The sequence below is a fragment of the Talpa europaea genome, assembly GCF_964194135.1.
Source record: "Talpa europaea genome assembly, chromosome: 5".
NCBI classification, from domain to species: Eukaryota; Metazoa; Chordata; class Mammalia; order Eulipotyphla; family Talpidae; genus Talpa; species Talpa europaea.
Genome location: NC_140071.1, coordinates 70,113,980 through 70,133,188, shown reverse-complemented (window position 1 = coordinate 70,133,188; position 19,209 = coordinate 70,113,980). Strand labels below are relative to the sequence as shown.

The window sequence follows — 19,209 nt, the reverse complement described above, 5'->3', positions numbered from 1 at the left end:
TTCTCTTATTTATGTTGAGTACTGAAATTGTTGCTGTCATTTCTCCACTGAAAGCCACTTCGTACTCTGTGACTTGCTGATTCTACTCTTTAACATCTGTATCTGTCTACCTGAGTCAGATGAATCTTAGGGTTTTGGTAGGAACCTACATTTTAGGAGAACAAGTATTGTCAGGGTTCCACCTGTAAGGTAAATGAGATGGTCATGCTGGCCTCTGTGGCTATCATCTGCAACCTTGAATGCAGAAGGTGCTTGGGAGCATGGGCTTGGGGTACACATGCCTAATGATGGACATGTAGAGTGATGTGGGCATACGTAATTGGTCACACCTGAGCTTGGGAGGTCAGGGATATAAGGGCGGTGTTACATAGAGAAGGGCAGTGAGAGTGATAGAGGACAGCAGAAGGGCTACAAGACAACATTAGAGTGAGCCCAGGTAGCAAAGATTTGGTGGGGGCTGGGAGACCTGGCAGCCTCCTGGCCTTCCTGCCCCCTAACTGCCCTGCACCTGGTTGCCTCACTCTCAATGGTATAGAAACATCATTCAAGGCCTGAAAATATTACTGAGGGCTCCAGGACTCTCCTTTATCCATCTCCCAAGTAGATAGAGAACCTGCCCTGTGCTTGCTGGCACAACACATCCTACTTCCTTCTTGGAGATATTTTCCCTTACTTTTTTGGTTAAGTCTTCCCCAAGAAAGCATGTCCTTCATTTCATCAAAACTTTCTTTGTGTCAACGAGAAAGATTTACCCATTGTCTAACAGAATTTTATTAAGCTGAATTTATCAGTCATTGACTTTCACTTCCTTTGTTCAATGTTAGCAAAGACAGATAAAGTGTAATTTTTTTTTTTTCTAAACAAAAGATACAGGCAAAGCGTATCTGCTCTTGGTAGTTTAGTGTATCAATTTAAATACTGTTACCCAGTTACTCTTTGGTATTATCATTAACTCTAATGATCTCTAATCAATCTGCCTGTTCTGTTTTACCTTTCCTGCATTAGAACTAGCTTTAAGTTTGCTATCTTGATAGTCTTGATATCTATGCAGATATGCATTTTTGTATCTTCCTTAGTATTCAGTCTAGTATTGTTGGTTTGCATAAAGAAGCACACGTTCAAATTACAACAAACAAACAAGTAACAGAAGGGTATTAGGCTTTCTTGTGGAACCTGAGAGAAGTTATAACCAACCTTCATTCACTAATTTATTCTCCATTGTTCTCTCTAATGGATATTGGAGATGAAATGGTTAACTCCACAGATATTCTGTATCCACACTAGATTATAAACTGTAAAGAAATAGGTGCTCTGGTGATGAATCAGTAAATCATGCAATGAACACTGATTGGGGATTACCATAATGAACAAATAACTATCTATTTTTAATACTTTGTTGTCTTGAATGACCTATCAGCCAAAGTCACCTCATGTGACTTTTCAGCTCTCACAGGTGGAGTCAAAAGGAAGATAGAATTTAGGTAGAATGGTTTAGCAAAGTCTCTGAGTTATGAACAGCTTTCAGAGAAGGACCTTACACCCCAAATTGTATGTACATTTGAATTCCATTTTAGGCTTTCCTGAATGTCCTATCATATCTTCTGTTTCTTTTTTCACTCTTGTCTGCTAACTATGGCTACTTGTCACTCCTCTCTCCTCCCTAGCTTTACTTAAGCTACAATTTGGACTTTTCCACTTGCATGGAAGGAATAAAGGTTTAGATTGAATTGAACCAACACCAATATTGGTGAAGTCTTAAACATGATTGAAATGTGCTAGATTTTGCCTATAAAGAAGATATATATTTGCAAGACATATGCCAACCATCTCAGAAACTTCCCCCCTCCCCAGAAAAAAGGCTACAAAGTTCTTTAACATAGAATTATGTTTCTTTATCCAAGAAAATGATCTAACCAATATAGGATACCTGCATGAGTATATTTTATTTTACAGTCTTCTTTTGGGGGGTGTGTGAGATGTTATATATAAGAGACATTATCATTATCACTAAAAAGACAAAGTAGTTTTTTTTCTAGAAAAGTTACACTTATCAACTGATATTTGATTTATTTAAATTTGGAACAAATAGCTATAATTACTAATTTTTTGTTTGTTTGTTTAGGCCATCAGTTGTAATCACCAGAGACTTCATCTTGAGATTCAATGAAACCAAGAGTCCGAAAGAGGAGGAAGAAATGTTGGACATAGCTAGAAAAAACATACTGAAATGTAAGGTAATGGTAAGCTACTTGATTTTTTTTTTTTTAAAGATTTATTTATTTATACAAGCACCGGGTATAGTCAGAAGCCCGGGAGGGTGAGAGAATTCACCAGAGCCAGAGCGGGGAGCAGAGCAGGCAGAAGGACCGAAGTACACTGCTGAGGGGAGCAGCGGGCGACAGGAGAGGTCTGCGTGACATATGGGACCCTCACCTGTGGCCAGGGATGGAACTGGCACTGCAGAGGCTGGCTTTGCAACCCAGCGCCCAACCACTGCGCCACGGGGGGGGGGGGGGTGCGGGGGGTGGGGGTGGGGGCTAAGCTATTTGATTATTTAGAATCTGAACTTTCTCTTTTACTGGTAGATGATTATGTTTTAAATTACTGAAAGGGGAAAAAAAACACACCTTTCTTTATAAATAAAGTTAAGCATATTAATGTATCTTAAAGTAAAGCTTAGAATAAATATTTCAACTTTAAATGGCTTTTTGACGATTCCCCCAAAAGTACTGGGGAATGTAGCTGTTAACACTGGTTTAAGAGCACATGTAAAGTATCAAAAACTGGAAAACATATCTTTGATCACAGAAATTTCATTTTTTTTCCAATATAAATTTAACTGGGATATGATGTCCCAAAGTGGAAAGAGCTTTTCTAAACCTTCACTACGCACACATAAAGTACCCTGTTCTTTCTGTATAACAAATGATAACTAGTCACCAACATGTAAAAAGTAAATTCTTTAAGAGTATGTCTATAATTCCCTTAAACACATATCAAAAGAGAACAAGAAATAAAATAAGTCCTTGTTTTACCTTTCCTGCATTAGATGTAGTTTTAAGTTTGCTAGAAAAGTAGTGTGTATGTGCTTTTGCTTAAGTCTAAATAGTTCATGAAATAAAAACTGCCAAGAACTGGGCATAAATAAGCTGCTGGTTTTTGTTGTGGTTGTTATTTTCCTGTATTTTAATTTATGGTTACCCATATATGTAAAATTTTTGAAAAAATCCACTTAAATTTGATTTGAATAAAGAATATTCTTCATTAGAATGCATGTAGGGGCCTTGCTGGTGGTGCAAGTGGTTGAGACACAGCTGTCTGTAGCCACTGTAGCAAAAATTCAATCCCTGCCCAGGGAATTACCCACATGGTGCAGCAGACCTCTCCTGTCTCATCTGCTGCTCCTCTCATGAGTGTACTTCAGTCGATCTGCCCGTTCTGTTTTCACTCTGTGTCTGGTGAATCCTCTCACTCTCCACACCTCTGGCCTGTACTCCAGTTCTTGTATGCATGCATAAATAAATCTTTAAAAAAAAATAGAATGCCTGCAGGTACATTTATCACTAGGCTTCTCTTCAATTGGCCAGCTATGGCTTCTGAGGCAGCCTGGGTAGTGAGCATATTAAAAGAAAAGGAAATTCTTTATGTATTTCTTATATTCACTAAGTTGAGTCCATCCACAGTGAAGTAGCTAGTTTTCCTGCTGATTAAGATCAGATTAATTTCTCCAATATATTTTCTTTTAGAAAATCAGACATTTATTATCTTACTTGGGAAAATATAGAAATAGGCCTCTAGAAATTAAAGACAGAGATATTTTTAGTAAATAATTAATGATATTACTCACACTATAGCAAACATTCTCTGCATTTTTACCACTAAGACAGTTTATGTAAAATGGCAAAAATAATAAAGGCAAAAATATAAAATATATAACTATGGTCACAGAACATCAGCCTCATAGAATGACTTTAAGAATATAGTTAAAGGGGCCTCCCTGGTTGTGCAAGGGGTTAAGTCTCAGCACTATGAAACTGTTAAGCAGCCACTGCACCATGAGTTCCATCCTGGTCAGGGAAGTGACCCCCAGGGCATAGCAGACCTCTCTTGTCTCACCTGCTGCTCCCCTCAGCAGTGTATTTAAGTCAGTCTGCTTGTTCTGTTCCCCAGTCTATCTCTAGTGAATCCTCTCACCCCCCCACACACACACACTTCTGGCCTGTACCCCCCATTCCTGTATGCATAAATAAATAAATCTTTAAAAAAGGAGAATACAGCTAAAGGATGAATGGAGGGAGAAAGAAAGAAAGTCATAATATAGCTACAAATTTTGTTCTGCCTCTTTCCTGTTTCCCCATAATAGCGAAAATTGGGTCTCAAAACCTTGGGTTCTGGGAAGCACGTGCATCTTCCCACTGCATGGACTTCAGTGATGTACCTGGCTCAGTGCAAAGGAGAAATCCAAGATGGTATGTGGTCTAATTAGTATTTCTTAATTACCCTAAATATTTTCTTGATTAGCACCCATAATTTGTGATCTTTATTATTTAGAAATTGTGCAGGAATCAAGGAACACTTGCATTTCTCTATTGAAATATCTGATGTTTGATTTTTTAAGTTCTGTTTCCAATTTTGAATATATGAATTTGACTGCTCAACTTTTTAATAACAAAATCATTAAAAAAATCTCAATGTAGTTTTATTATTCTGAAATTAGCAACTACTTAAAAATGCAATATAAAATGCCATTTAGTGATTTTCAGTTGAAAGGACACTATAGAGAACTCATTGCTGGATTTTACTATTTTTTCTCATAAATCTTTAATCTCACAGACATTTGTTTTTACTTATTTTAAACAGCCATTTGGCTTTTTACCACTTCATTGATAACTTCTCATTAATATATAGTCTTTCAAAAACACTTCCAATCAATCTAAAAAACACTATTATTTAGGAGGTAAAATTCTTTTTATTATTCTCCTAATTTTTATGCGTAAGTCTTTTTTTTTTTTTTATAGAGGCATGCTTTATTTATTTGTTTTGCTGGTTTTGTTTGTTTGTTTTGTTTATACATGCACTGGGTACAGTCAGAAGTGCGGGAGGGTGAGAGAATTCACCAGAGCCAGAGCGGGGAGCAGAGCAGGCAGAAGGACCGAAGTACACTGCTGAGGGGAGCAGCGGGCGGCAGGAGAGGTCTGCACGCCATGTGGGACCCTCCTCCGGTGGCCGGGGAGCAGCCGGGGATCGAACGGGCGCCGCAGAGGCCGCGGGCAGTTTCGCAACCCAGCGCTCAATCGCTGCGCCACCGGGGAGGCCCTATGCGTAAGTCTTTTAAAATGAGTTCTGGAATGTTAATATAAGGTTCAAGAATATTTCCCTATGCAAATTAGGGTTTGTAGTTCTGTCTAGGAACTTTCAAGCAACAGGGAGATTAAGAATGATTGTTGTGGGCCTCCCCGGTGGCGCAGCGGTTGAGCGCTGGGTTGCGAAGCTGCCCGCGGCCTCTGCGGTGGTGGTTCGATCCCCGGCTGCTCCCCGGCCACCAGAGGAGGGTCCCACATGGCGTGCAGACCTCTCCTGCCGCCCGCTGCTCCCCTCAGCATTGTACTTCGGTCCTTCTGCCTGCTCTGCTCCCCGCTCTGGCTCTGGTGAATTTTCTCATCCTCCCGCGCTTCTGACTGTACCCAGTGCTTGTATAAATAATAAATAAATCTTTAAAAAAATAAAATAAAATAAAATGCCAAAAAAATGATTGTTGTATTTAACATGACTTTATGATACTTTATCCACTGCCATTCATAGCCCAATTGCTATGCAATTTTTATAAGTGATAATGACATAAATATCAATAACTGATAACCAGCAGTCACTTGCTCTTCTTCATCAATTAAACCTCAGCTTGATTTAAGTATCCTGTTGTCTTGTGATTCAGAAGATTTTTGTGATTTGATCCACTATGTGTCCATCTAAACTAATCTTGGTAATCCCCCTTAATTTTTTTTAAGATTTATTTTTTTATACAAACAAGAACTGGGGTATAAGCCAGAGGTGTGGGGGTTAGTGAGAGGATTCACCAGAGACAGTGGTGAGCAGAACAGGCAGATGCACTGAAATATACTGCTTAGGGGAGCAGAGGGCAAGACAGGCGAGGTCTGCTGAGCCATGTGGGTCACCTCCCTGGCTGGATTGAACTGGTGCTGTAGTGGCTGGCAGTAGCTTGATAGTGCTGTCTTTAACCCCTGCACCACCAGGGAGGCCCTGCTTTTATACTTTATTGTTGCAAGACTAGTATCTATGTATTTAATCCATTGGGAATTATTTTGTACACTGAATTATTTTGGAGTCACCACCTTCTTGTGCGTGGCATTTGGTTTTCCCAGAAATTCTTCTTTCTCCATTGTACCACTATGACTCCTTTATCATGAATTATAGTATTGATGTTTACATGGATTTATATCTGATTTTTGATGCTATTCAATTGATCCATTTATTTCTTTAATCTAAAACCATGTTTCTCTTTGTACTGTTGCTTTATACTATAAAGTCGGGTAATTTGATGCCTCCATTTTTTTCCTTTTTCAGGATTGCTTTAACTGTTTGAGGGCTTATATGGTTCTATATAATTTTCAGTGTATTTTGGTAAATTTCTTTAAAAATATTTTTGGTATTTTTATGGGGATTGCATTTAATGTATATATTACTTTAGGTAGTTATAGTTATTTTTATTATATTTATGCTTTGTATCCATGAGCATGGGATGTCCTTCCATTTCTTTATGTCACTATCTAAATCCTTTAATAGCATCTGTAGTTTTCCTCCCATTAGGCCCTTCATCTCCTGGAGTAGAATAATTTTGAGGTATTTGATTCTTTTCCTAGTCTGGATGCCTTAGTTCTATGATCAGCTTTCAAGGGATAGTTTTAGTTTTAAAGTTTGATCTGACCCTTCGGTTTCTCTATAGCTCACATATAATAGATACCTCAGCATTTGTCCTTCTCCTCCTGACTTATTGCACTCAGCGTAATCCCTCCCAGCTCCATCTATGTTACCGCAAATGGCATGAGTGTCTTTTTTGACCTCTAAATAGCAGTCCATTGAGTTTATATATAAAACAAATCCTCTTTATCCACTTATTTTTTTTTTGGACGCTTAGATTGTTTCCATAGTGTGGCTATTGCAAATAGTGCCTCAGTGAACAAAGAAGTGAATACATCCATTTGAATTCGTGATTTTTCTATTCTTTGGGTAGATACCTAAGAGTAGAGTTATTGTTGATATGTCAGATCCATTTTTAGACTTCTGAGAAACCTCCATACTGTTTTTCACAGGGACTGGACCAATTTACATTCTCACCAACAGTATAAGAGGGCTACTTTTCCCCTACACCTTAATAGTAGTATTTGTTGTTTCTAGTCTTTTTTATTTTTTAAAGATTTTTTTTTTTTTTTTAGGATTTATTTATTCATGCATACATGATCCAAGGTACAGGCCAGATGCGCGGGAGGGTGAGAGGATTCACCAGAGACATAGTGGGGAACAGAATAGGCAGACTGACTGAAATATACGGCTGAGAGGAGCAGCAGGCGAGACAGGAGCGGTCTGCCAGGCCATGTGGGATTTTTGCTGGCTGGCCGGGATCGAACCCATGCTGCAGAGGCTGCAGACGGCTTCACAGCACTGCACTCAACCGCCTGGGCTACCATGGGAGGCCATGGTCTTTTTGATATGGGCCATTCTCACAGGTCTAAGGTGGTATCTCATTGTGGTTTTGATTTGTATTTCCCTGATATTAAGTGATGATGAGTATTTTTCCACCTGCCTGTTGGCCACTTATGTCTTCTTTGGAGAAAAGCCTGTTTAGCTCTTCTGCCCAATTTTTGATTAGGTTATTTTGTTGTTGTTGTTGGGTTGTATAAGCTCTTTTTAAGTCTTTGATAGCAGTCCTTGACAGATATATGGTTTGCAAATAAGTTTTTCCTTTCAGTACGGTGCCTTTTTGTTTTAGTATGATTTCTTTCACTGCACAGAGATTTTTAGTTTGATATAGTACCAATAGTTTCTACCCTCTTTTGTTTTCCTTGCCACTGGAGATGAATTTGCAAAAATGTCACTGAAAATTATGTTGTGAATATTTTGCCTATGTTTTCTTTTTTGTATTTTAGGGTTTCATGTCTTACATCCAAGTCTTTTATCCATTTTTATGTGGCCTTTTGTGTATGGTTTGATATACTGGTCTAGTGTTCATTTTCTTTTTTATACAACAGTTTTCCCAACAGTATTTATTGGAGAGGGTTTCCTTTTCCAGTATATATTATTGACTCCTTTTTTTGAAGATTAACTGTCCAAATAGGTTTGGGTTTATTTCTGCAATTTCAATTCTATTCACTGGGTCTGTGTCTGTTTTTGTGTTAGGACCATAATGTCTTTATTGTCCTAGCTTAGTCAAATAGTTTGAAGTCTGGAAGCGTGATACAGCCATTCTTCCTCATTTTTGTCAGGATTACTTAGGATATTTGGGGTCTTTTGTGGTCCCCTATGAATTTCAGTATTGTTTTTTATCTTTGACAAATACCATTGGTATTTTGATAGATATTGCATTGAATCTGTATATTTCTTTAGGAAGGATGGCCATTTTGACAATACTAATTCTTTTTGAATCCATGAACAGGAAATAGCTTTCCATTTCTTTGTGTCTTCTATTTGTTTTAACAGTGTCTTACACTTTTCTTTGTATAGTTACTTAACCACCTTTCTTACAAAGTTTACTCCTGGTCATTTATTATTTTTTTTCTTTTTTGGGTGTATCTGCAAATTGTTTAGTTTTCTTAATTCTTCTATCTTATTGTCTGCACATAGTATAGGACAAATGAATTTTGGATATTTGATTTTTTTGAAGTGATTGTGTATTGAATATTTTTTAAAAAATATTTCTTCTCTTTTGTTGTTTATATATAAGAATGCTACAGATTTTTGTCTGTTGGTTTTGTAGTCACCCACTTTAGATATTCATTTATGTTAAGTCTTTAGGATTTTCCACATATAATATTTTATCATCTGATAGTTTCACTTCTTTTCCAACTTGGATTGTCTTTGTTTCCTATTGTCACTTCATATAGCCAAAATTTTTCATACTAAATTAAATAACCGATGACAAAGGGTATCCTTTTTTTTTTTTTCATTCCTGAATTTGAAGGGAACACTTTCAGTTTTTTTTGTCATTAATCATTATATTTATACTGCTGGTTTCTGATATATGGCATTTATTATACCGAGGTAGGTTGCTTCCCATCTTAGATTTATCATAAGTGAAGCTGAGTTATACCACATGATTTTTTTGTTTGCTTTTGTTAACATTGTTTTATTTATATATATTAAACTATTCTTGCACTACTGGAATAAATCCTTCTTGATCATGATGTAAAACCCTTGTGATACACTCTTTTTTTTTTTTTAAAGATTTATTTATTTATTTATACAAGCACTGGACACATTCAGAAGCATGGGAGGGTGAGAATTTACCAGAGCCAGAGCGTAGAACAGAACAGGCAGACTGACAAAGTACACTGCTGAGGGGAGCAGCGGGTGGCAGGAGAGGTCTGCGCGCCATGTGGGACCCTCGACCAGTGGCTGGGGATCTTACTGGCACTGCAGAGGCTGTGGGCAGCTTCACAACCTAGCGCTCAACCGCTGCACCACCAGGGGAGGCCCCCCTTGTGATACACTCTTGAATTTGACTCGCAGGTATTTTATTGACACCTTTTTGCATCAGTTTTTAACAGGAATATTAGTGTATTAGTGTTTTCTTTATCTGGTTTCAACATTAAGAGAGTACTAGCACCCTAAAATGTATTAGGAGCCACTCATTTTTTTGGATTTTTAAAATAATTTGAGCAAGATGGGTAGGAATTCCTCTTTAAATATTTGATAGAATCAATTTGTAAAGCTGTCTAACTGTGGGCTTTTGTTTTGGGGAAGCTTTTTTTTGTTTGTTTGTTTTAATTCCATGATTGTCATCAATTTATTCAATTCTTCTGTTTCTTTGTGGTTTACTCTTGGTAAACTATATCTAGAAATTTGTACATTTCTTTTTTTTTTTTTAATGATTTTATTTATTTATACAAGCACTGGGTACCGGTCAGAAGAGCAGGAGGGTGAGAGAATTCACCAGAGCCAGAGCGGGGAGCAGAGCAGGCAGAAGGACTGAAGTACACTGCTGAGGGGAGCAGCGGGCAGCGGGAGAGGTCTGCACGCCATGTGGGACCCTCCTCTGGTGGCCGGGGAGCAGCCGGGGATCGAACCGGCGCTGCAGAGGCTGCGGGCAGCTTCGCAACCCAGCGCTTAACCGCTGCGCCACTGGGGTGGCCCGAAATTTGTACATTTCTTTGAGGCTATCCAATTTATTTTTCAATAATTGTATATAATTGTTCAATGTAATCTCTTATGATCCTTTGTATTTCTATGTTATCCATAGTAATTTCCTTTCTTTCATTTTTGATTGTTTATTCTTGTTTTTTCTCTTCTTGTTAGCCCAGGTAATTCATCTGTTTCATTTATTTTTTCTTTAAAGATGTATTTATGCAATTCCACTCCTAGGTATTTACCCAAATGACACAGAAACAGTAATTCCAAAGGGCACCTGCATCCCTATGTTTATAGCAGCACTATTTACAATAGCTAAGCTATGGAAGCAACCCAAATGCCCAAAAATAGATGACTGGATCAAGAAGATGTGGTACATGTACACAATGGAATATTACTCAGCAATCAAAAAAGTTAAACACATGCAGTTTGCAGCAACATGGATGGAGCTAGAAGGGATCATGCTCAGTGAAATAAGTCAAAAAGAAAAAGAAAAATACTGGATGGTTTCACTCATAGCAGGGATTTAGAAAACCTAAATAAGAGACCAGGAAAAAGACTAATCAATACAAAGTAAAAATCAAAATCAACAAGCAGCTATAAACCAGAAACACACTACAGGGGGCGGGAGGGAGAGGTGGGGAAAGGAAGGACTATAGTCAAAATAAGGGGGGGGTACAATTGTATGGGGAATATAAACAAAATGAAAATGCATACATTGTGCAAAGATGAAAAAAGATGTAAGAATTATATAAAATAAAATATTTAAATAAAAAAGATGTATTTATGTATGCATACGAGAGCTGGGGTACAGGCCAGAGGTGTGGGGGGTGAGAGGATTCTCCAGAGACATTGTAGAGAACAGAACAGGCAGATTGGCTGAAATAAACTGCTGAGGGGAGCAGTGGGGGAGTCAGGAGAGGTCTGACTGCACCATGTGGGTAGCTCCCTGGTTGGGGAATGAACTCCCACTTGCTGAAGTGGCTGTGGATAGCTTCATATGTTGCATCTTAATCCCTTGTACTACCAGGGAGGCCCTATTTTATTTATCTTTTACAAAGAACCAACACTTAGGTACATCAATCTTTTTTCTAGTCCTTTTGATGTTTATTTCATTTATTTATACTCTTATTTTTCTTATTTCTTTCCTTTTATTAACTTTGCATCTTGTTTGTTCCTCTTTTTTTCAATTTGCTTTAAATATAGTTTTAGCTGTTTATCTGGAAATTTTCTTGCTCCTTACTTTGGCCTGTATTGTAATTATTAATATTTTCACTTTTAAAAAGGCTTTTCCTACATCCCATAGATTCTGGTAGCTTGTAGCAACAATTTTGTTTGTCTCAGGATATTTTTTTTGATTTCTACTTTGATTTCCTCTTTTACCCAGTTTGTTTTAAGCAGCCTGTTTTTCAGTCTCCATACATTTATAGATTTTACTTTTTCCCCCACAGGTTCCTAGCTTTATTACTTTATGTTCAGAACTAGTTCTTGGTATAATTTCAAGCTTTGTGGTTTTTCAAATAATTGACTTGTTTCCCTGCATATGATCTTTTCTTGAAAATGTTCATGTGCACCTCAAAAAAGAAAAGGTGTATTTAGCATTTATTTATTTATTTATTTATTTATTTATTTATTTATTTATTTAATTTTTGTGGCATGTTCTGGATATGTCTGCTAAGACTATTTGTTGTTAACTCCTTATTTAAGGCCTTTGTTTCAATATTTATTCTTTCTTGATGATCTGTCCATAGTTATATGTGGAGTATTAAAATTCCTACGTATTAATGTGTTGTTGTCAATTTCTCTTTTTAGTTCTGTTTTGTCTTATGCATTTGGTGCTCTGCTATTTGGTGCATATATATTTATGTGTTACTTCTTTTTGTTGTGTTAGTCCCTTATTCATAATGTAATGTCCATTTCTATCTCGTAATAGCTTTTTAAATCAGAAGTCTAATTTATCTTGTGTAAGAATAGTTGTTCTTGACCTTTTTTAATATCCATTTGCTTGCAGTATTTTTTTTGCAAACATTAGCTATTAAGTCTGTGCTTACCTTTATTGGTAAAATGGGTTTCCTTAAACAACAGAATTTGGGTTTGTTTAGAAATCTGCTTACCCACTCTTTACTTTTTTACTGGTGAATTCAGGTCATTTACTTAAAGTGATTGTTGAGACATAAGTGCTCATTATCATTTTTTTTAGTTTGACTTTTCCTTTTACTTTCTGATATACTCTTTATGTTTTGTTTAACATTTCCATTGTATTAAATGTGATTTTTGCATGAAGATTCTTCTGATGTTATCATTTGATGTACTACTTGCGTAGCCCTTGAACATATGATCTGAAACACATTCTGTTGTGTCATATTATTCTTCTCCTCCTCCTCCATATTATATACTTTAGTTGTCTCTCTATATACTTGTTTTTCTCTTGATTTATAGTAACCACTTTATCAATTTTTAAATAGTGTCTGCTAGGTGTTGATTAATTCTTCTAGTTTTTGCTTTTCAGTGAAACTCCTTACTCTTCCTTCTAGCTATATGTTAATCAAGCAGGACAAAGGATTCTAGACTGGTAATCTTTTTCTTTTTGTACTTTACATATCTCTTACCCTTCTTTCTTGCTTATACATTTTCTACTGGAAAGTACATTGACAGCCAAACTAGTGTTCCTTTATAGGTTACCTTTGTTTTTCTTGTCGACAATTTTAATATCCTATCCGTGTCTCAGAATATTTCTGTCTGGTATTATTTTGTTCAGAACTCTTGGATCATATCATCACATTCATTTCCCAGGTTGAGCTGGTTCTAAGCTATTATTTCTTTAAATTGATTTTTTTTATGTCTTTGGTTTTTCTTTGTTTGGGTTGAAATTCTAACATTGATGAATTATGTGACTGCAAGTTATTTAACCTGAGTTATCTTACTCTGCAAAATAGGACTTTTATCTAGTTTTCAGGTGATTAAAAATCAGTATGCAAAAGAGGACATAAATTTACATACCAGTCTGTCATTACCTAGAGAGTGGGAGTCTTGTAAAAAACTTTTACTGATTTATAAAATAGGATGATGACAGTTATCTTTTATTGAGTCCCCTTAATACATGCTCCTATGTAAATAAACTGTTCTAAGAGCTTTGTATTTCTTTAAAGTTACTTATATGTATTTTTAATTGAGGTAATATTTGGATACCCTCAGCACCACTGTAGTGCACCCACAAACAACTCACCCATAGTCCCCCAGCATGGTCCTTTGTGCTTTCCTCTTTGTTCTTACCCCACTCCCTCCCCCTTGGTGTTTCAGATCTGTAGTCTGGAATCAAGGGTTAGTTTTTAAGCTAATCTTTATCTGACTCTTAATTTAGTTACTTTGTATTCCACATATTAGTGACACCATCCAGTATTTATCTGTCTCCTTCTGACTTATTTCATTTTGCATTATACCTTCCCACTCCATCCATCCATGTTGCCACAAATTGCTTGAGTTTATCTTTTTGATTGCTGAGTAAAATTCCATAGTGTATATGGAATTTTGATCCACTCATCTGTTTTGGGGCACTTAGGTTATTTCCATGATGTAGCTATAGTAAATGGTGCTGCAATAAACTGACATCGTACTTTCAATTTCACTAGTTCTCTCCATTATTTGCTTTTGTTTGATTTTGAGTTCCTCTATTAAAGTTGAAAATTGATTATTGCATTTTATAGATACATTCTTTCTTTCTAAACATAACAGTCGCATATGTAAGCATATATATGTGTACAGAAATACACATATATATGTATTTCAATAAGTTAGTATTACTATAATTGTTACATTGAACTCCTCTTTGGGCATAATCTGCAGTTATACTGTACTAAGGGTTTTTTAATCTTGTTTTTTTTTATTTAAATAATAAATTTTATTTTTATATTCCCCCATACAATTGCTAACCCCCCATTCTGACCCCAATCCCACCCCTCCTGCCCCTCACCCCCCAAAAAGTGTCTCTTTTTGTTGATTTTGATTTTCACTTTCTTATATTCATTTTCCTGGTCCCTTATTTAAGTTTTCTAGATTCCTGCTATGAGTGAGACCATACGGTATTTTTCTATTTCTTTTTGGCTTATTTCGCTGAGCATGATCCCTTCCAACGCCATCCATGTTGCTGCAAATTGCATGTGTTTATCTTTTTTGAATGCTGAGTAATATTCCATGGTATATATGTACCACATCTTCTTGATCCAGTCATCTATTTTTGGGCAGTTGGGCTGTTTCCAAAGCTTAGCTATTGTAAATAGTGCTGCTAAAAACATAGGGGTGCAGGTGTTCTTTGGAATTGATGTTTCTGTGTCCTTTGGGTAAATACCTAGGAGTGGAATTGCTGGATCATATGGAAGTTCTATGTTTAGTAGGTCCAGAAATCTCCACACAGCTCTCCATAGTGGTTGGACCAGTTTGCACTCCCACCAACAGTGCAGAAGAGTTCCTTTTTCTCCACACCCTCGCCAACATTTGTTGTTGCTAGTTTTTTTAATATGTGCCATTCTCACTGGTGTAAGGTGGTATCTCATGGTAGTTTTGATTTGCATTTCCCTGATTACAAGTGATGTTGAACATTTTTTCATATGTCTGTTGGCCATTTGCATTTCCTCTTCAGAGAAGTTTCTTTTTAGCTCTTCTGCCCATTTTTTGACTGGATTATTTTCTTTGTTGTTGCTGAGTCTCATCAGCTCTTTGCAGATTTTTGTGATCAGGCCTTTATCATTAGTGTTGGGTGCAAAAATGTTCTCTCAGTTGGTGGGGTTTCTCTTTGTTTTTGTTATTGTCTCTTTTGCTGTGCAGAAGCTCTTTAATTTGATGTAGTCCCAGCTGTTTATCTTTGCCTTCACTATCACTGCTTTGGGTGATGTGTCTGTAAAGATGTCTTTGAGGTGCAAATCCCATAGTGTTTCGCCTATATTTCCTTCTATGTATTTTATGGTTTCAGGTCTTATGTCTAGTTCTTTAATCCATTTTGAGTTGATTTTTGTGTATGGTGTGAGGTAGTGATCAAGCTTCATTCTTTTGCATGTAGCAACCCAGTTTTCCCAGAACCATTTATTGAACAAACTTTCTTTGCTCCAATGCATATTCTTTGCTCCTTTGTCAAAGATTAGTTGACCATAAATCTGTGGGTTTATTTCTGGATTTTCTATTCGATTCCATTGGTCTGTGTGTCTGTCCTCGTTCCAATACCAGGCAGTTTTGATGATTATGGCTTTGTAGTATAGTTTGAAGTCTGGGAGTGTGATGCCTCCATTTCCTTCTTTTTTTTTTCAGTAGAGTTTTGGCTATTCAGGGTTTTTTGTGATTCCATATGAATTTCATCAATAATTGTTCTATTTCTTTGAAGAATGACATTGAAATTTTGATTGGAATAGCATTGAATCTGTATATTGCTTTTGGTTGGATGGCCATTTTAATAATGTTTATTCTTCCAATCCATGAGCAGGGGATGTCTTTCCATTTCTTTGTGTCTTCTTCTATTTCTTTTAACAGTGTTTTATAGTTTTCTTTGTATAGGTCCTTTACCTCTTTTGTTAGATTTATTCCCAAATATTTGATTTTTTTTGTTTCGATAATAAAAGGGATTTTTTTTTGATTTCTTCTTCTTGAGATTTATTGTTTGTGTATAGGAAGACTACTGACTTTTGCGTGTTGATTTTGTATCCTGCCACTTTACTGAATTGATTGATGAGTTGAATTAGTTTTTCTCTGGAGTTTTTGGGGTTCTCTATGTATATTATCATATCATCTGCAAATAGTGATAGTTTGACATCTTCTTTTCCTATTTGGATTCCTTGTATGTCTTTCTCTTGTCTTATTGCTCTGGCTAGGACTTCCAGTATTATATTGAAAAGCAGTGGTGAGAGTGGACATCCTTGTCTTGTTCCAGATCTTAATGTAATTGCTTTCAGCTTTTCACCATTGAGAATGATACTGGCTGTTGGCTTGTCATAGATGGCCTTTATGATGTTGAGGTATGTTCCTTGTATCCCAAGAATTTCAAGGGCTTTTATCATGAATGGGTGTTGCACTTTGTCGAAAGCTTTCTCAGCATCTATTGATATTATCATATGGTTTTTATATTTCTTTTTGTTGATGTGTTGGATAACGTTGATTGATTTTTGGATGTTAAACCATCCTTGTGTCCCTGGAATGAATCCTACTTGGTCGTGGTGAATTATCTTATGGATACATTGTTGGATTCTGATAGCTAAAATTTTATTGAGGATTTTTGCATCAGTGTTCATTAGGGAGATTGGCCTGTAGTTTTCCTTTTTTGTGTTGTCCTTATTCGGTTTTGGTATTAGTGTAATATTGGCTTCATAGAACGTGTTTGGTATTGTCCCTTCCTTCTCAATTTTTTGGAAGAGTTTGTGAAGGATAGGCACTAATTCGTCTCTGAATGTTTGGTAGAATTCATTTGTAAATCCATCAGGTCCTGGGCTTTTGTTTTTGGGGAGGATTTTTAATACCATTTCAATTTCGCTGCTTGTAATTGGTCTGTTTAGGTGTTCTAGTTCTTCTTTATCTAGCTTTGGGTGATTGTAGAGTTGTAGGAATTTGTCCATCTCCTCTAGATTGTTGAACTTGTTTCCATATAACTGTTCATAGTAGTTACTGATTATTCTTTTGATTTCTGCTGTGTCTGTTGTGATTTCTCTTCTTTCATTTATGATCCTGTTTATTTGTGCTTTCTCCCGTTTTTCCTTTGTGAGCTTGGCTAGGGGTTTGTCTATTTTATTTTTTTTTCAAAGAACCAGCTCTTGGTTTCATTGATCTTTTGGATTGTTTTTTTAGTTTCAATTTCATTTATTTCTGCTTTGGTTTTTATTATTTCTTTTCTTCTACTGGTTTTGGGGTTTTTTTGTTGTTCTTTTTCTAGATCTTTGAGCTTCAAGATTAGGTTGTTTCTTTGAGTTCTTTCTTGTTTTTTGATGTGAGCTTCTATTGCTATATATTTTCCTCTTATTACTGCTTTTGCTGCATCCCATACATTTAGCATATTGGTGTCCTCCTTGTCATTCAATTCAAAGATTTTTTAAATTTCTTCTTTGATCTCCTCGTTAGTCCAGTGGTCTTCCAGTAGTGTGGTTTTTAATCTCCATGAGGTAGGATAGATCCTTGCCTTCTTTTTATGGTTTATTTCTAGTTTGATGCCTTCGTGGTCAGAAAAGATGGTTGGTATGATTTCAATCTTGGTGTATCTGGTGATGTTTGTCTTGTGCCCCAGTATGTGATCGATCCTGGAGAATGATCCGTGTGCACTTGAGAAAAATGTGTACTCTGATTTTTTGGGGTTTAGTGTTCTATAGATGTCTGTTAAGCCCAAATGCTCTAGGTCCCTATTTAGAGCTTTAGTTTCTTTACTTATTTTTTGTCTTTTGATCTATCCATTGTTGATAGTGGTGTGTTGAAGTCTCCCACTACGTATGTGTTTTCTCTGATGTCTGTTTTCAGAGAGGACAACAGTTGTCTGATATATTTTGGTGCTCCTTCGTTTGGTGAGTATATGTTAATGAGTGTTATTTCTTCTTGAAGTATTGTCCCCTTGATCATAATGTAGTGACCATTGGGGTCTCTTTTTATTTTTTTGAGTTTGAAGTCTGTTTTATCTGATATAAGTATAGCTGTTCCTGCTTTCTTTTTTGGTCCATTTGCTTGTAGGATTGTTTTCCATCCTTTAACTTTGAGCCTATTTTTATCTTTTGTAGCTAAATATGTTTCCTGGAGACAGCAAAAGGTTGGGTTTTGTTTCTTAATCCAGGCTGCAACTCTGTGTCTTTTTATCGAAGAGTTTAGTCCATTTACATTTAGAGTTAATATTGATATGTTAGCATCTGTATTTGCCATTGTGTTTGTCTTTCCTTTGATTTTATTTATTTATTCTTTTAATAACTTTTTTTTTTTTTGGTCTTCTTTCATTGTTATTCGTCCCTCTGAGGTTCTCGCTTTAGGATTCCTTGTAGTGTTTTTTGGAGTGGGGGTTTAGTCGTAATGAAATTCCGGAGTTTCTCTTTGTCTGGGAAGGTCCTTATTCTTTCTTCATAGAGGAAGGAGAGCTTTACAGGATAGAGTATTCTTGGTTGGCATCTGTTTTCTTGGAGTCTGTTGACTATGTCCCTCCACTCTCTCCTTGCCCGTAGTGTTTCTTCAGAGAAGTCTGATGTCAGCCTGATTGGTTTTCCTTTGAATGTTATCTGTTTCTTCCCTCTTGTCAGCTTCATTATTTTTTCCTTGTCCTGGATTCTTGGGAGCTTTACTATTATGTGTCTTGCTGTGTTTTCCATTTCGTCATGGAAGGTTGGTGTTCTTCTTGCTTCTTGTATATCAATTTTCAGCTCCTTCTTTGCATTTTGGAAGTTCTCTTCAATTATCTCCTGGAATATTTTCTCTGTTCCTACATCTCTCTCCTGTCCTTCTGGAATTCCTGTAACTCTTATATTTCCATTCCTCACAGATTCAGATAGTTCCCGAAGTCTTTCTTCGGTCTTTTTCCTTTGTACTTCTCTTTCCTTTTCTGTTTTGGTTCTTTTTATTTCTGTGTCTTCAAGAGTACTTATTTGTTCTTCCATTTCATCTATTCTGCTTTCATTGCTTTTCCCACAGTTCTTTAGTTCCTCCATTAATTCTTTGATCTCCTGAATTTCTTTTACTTCCCTCTTTAGGGACTCAATTTCATGCTTCTGACCATTGTTTTCCCTCTTTAGTGACTCAATTTCCTTCTTCTGATCATTGTTTTCCTTTATGACTTTTGTCACTTTTTTAATCATGGCAATTTTAAATTCTCTTTCTGGAAGGCTCAGAAGTTCTTCCAAGTTACTGTTG

At 36.5% G+C, this 19,209-nt stretch overlaps 1 protein-coding gene across 1 annotated transcript in view; it reads left to right on the top strand.

Moving 5' to 3' along the window:
* TMEM232 (transmembrane protein 232) overlaps positions 1-19,209 on the top strand; it is a gene marked incomplete at both ends in the record, with an annotated part of 238,249 nt that overhangs the window by 15,675 nt on the left and 203,365 nt on the right. The window contains 2 exons of the mRNA XM_084232951.1: positions 2,123-2,234; positions 4,364-4,469. Coding sequence (XP_084089077.1) covers positions 2,123-2,234; positions 4,364-4,469 — 218 coding nt within the window. The remainder of the gene's footprint in view (positions 1-2,122; positions 2,235-4,363; positions 4,470-19,209) is intronic.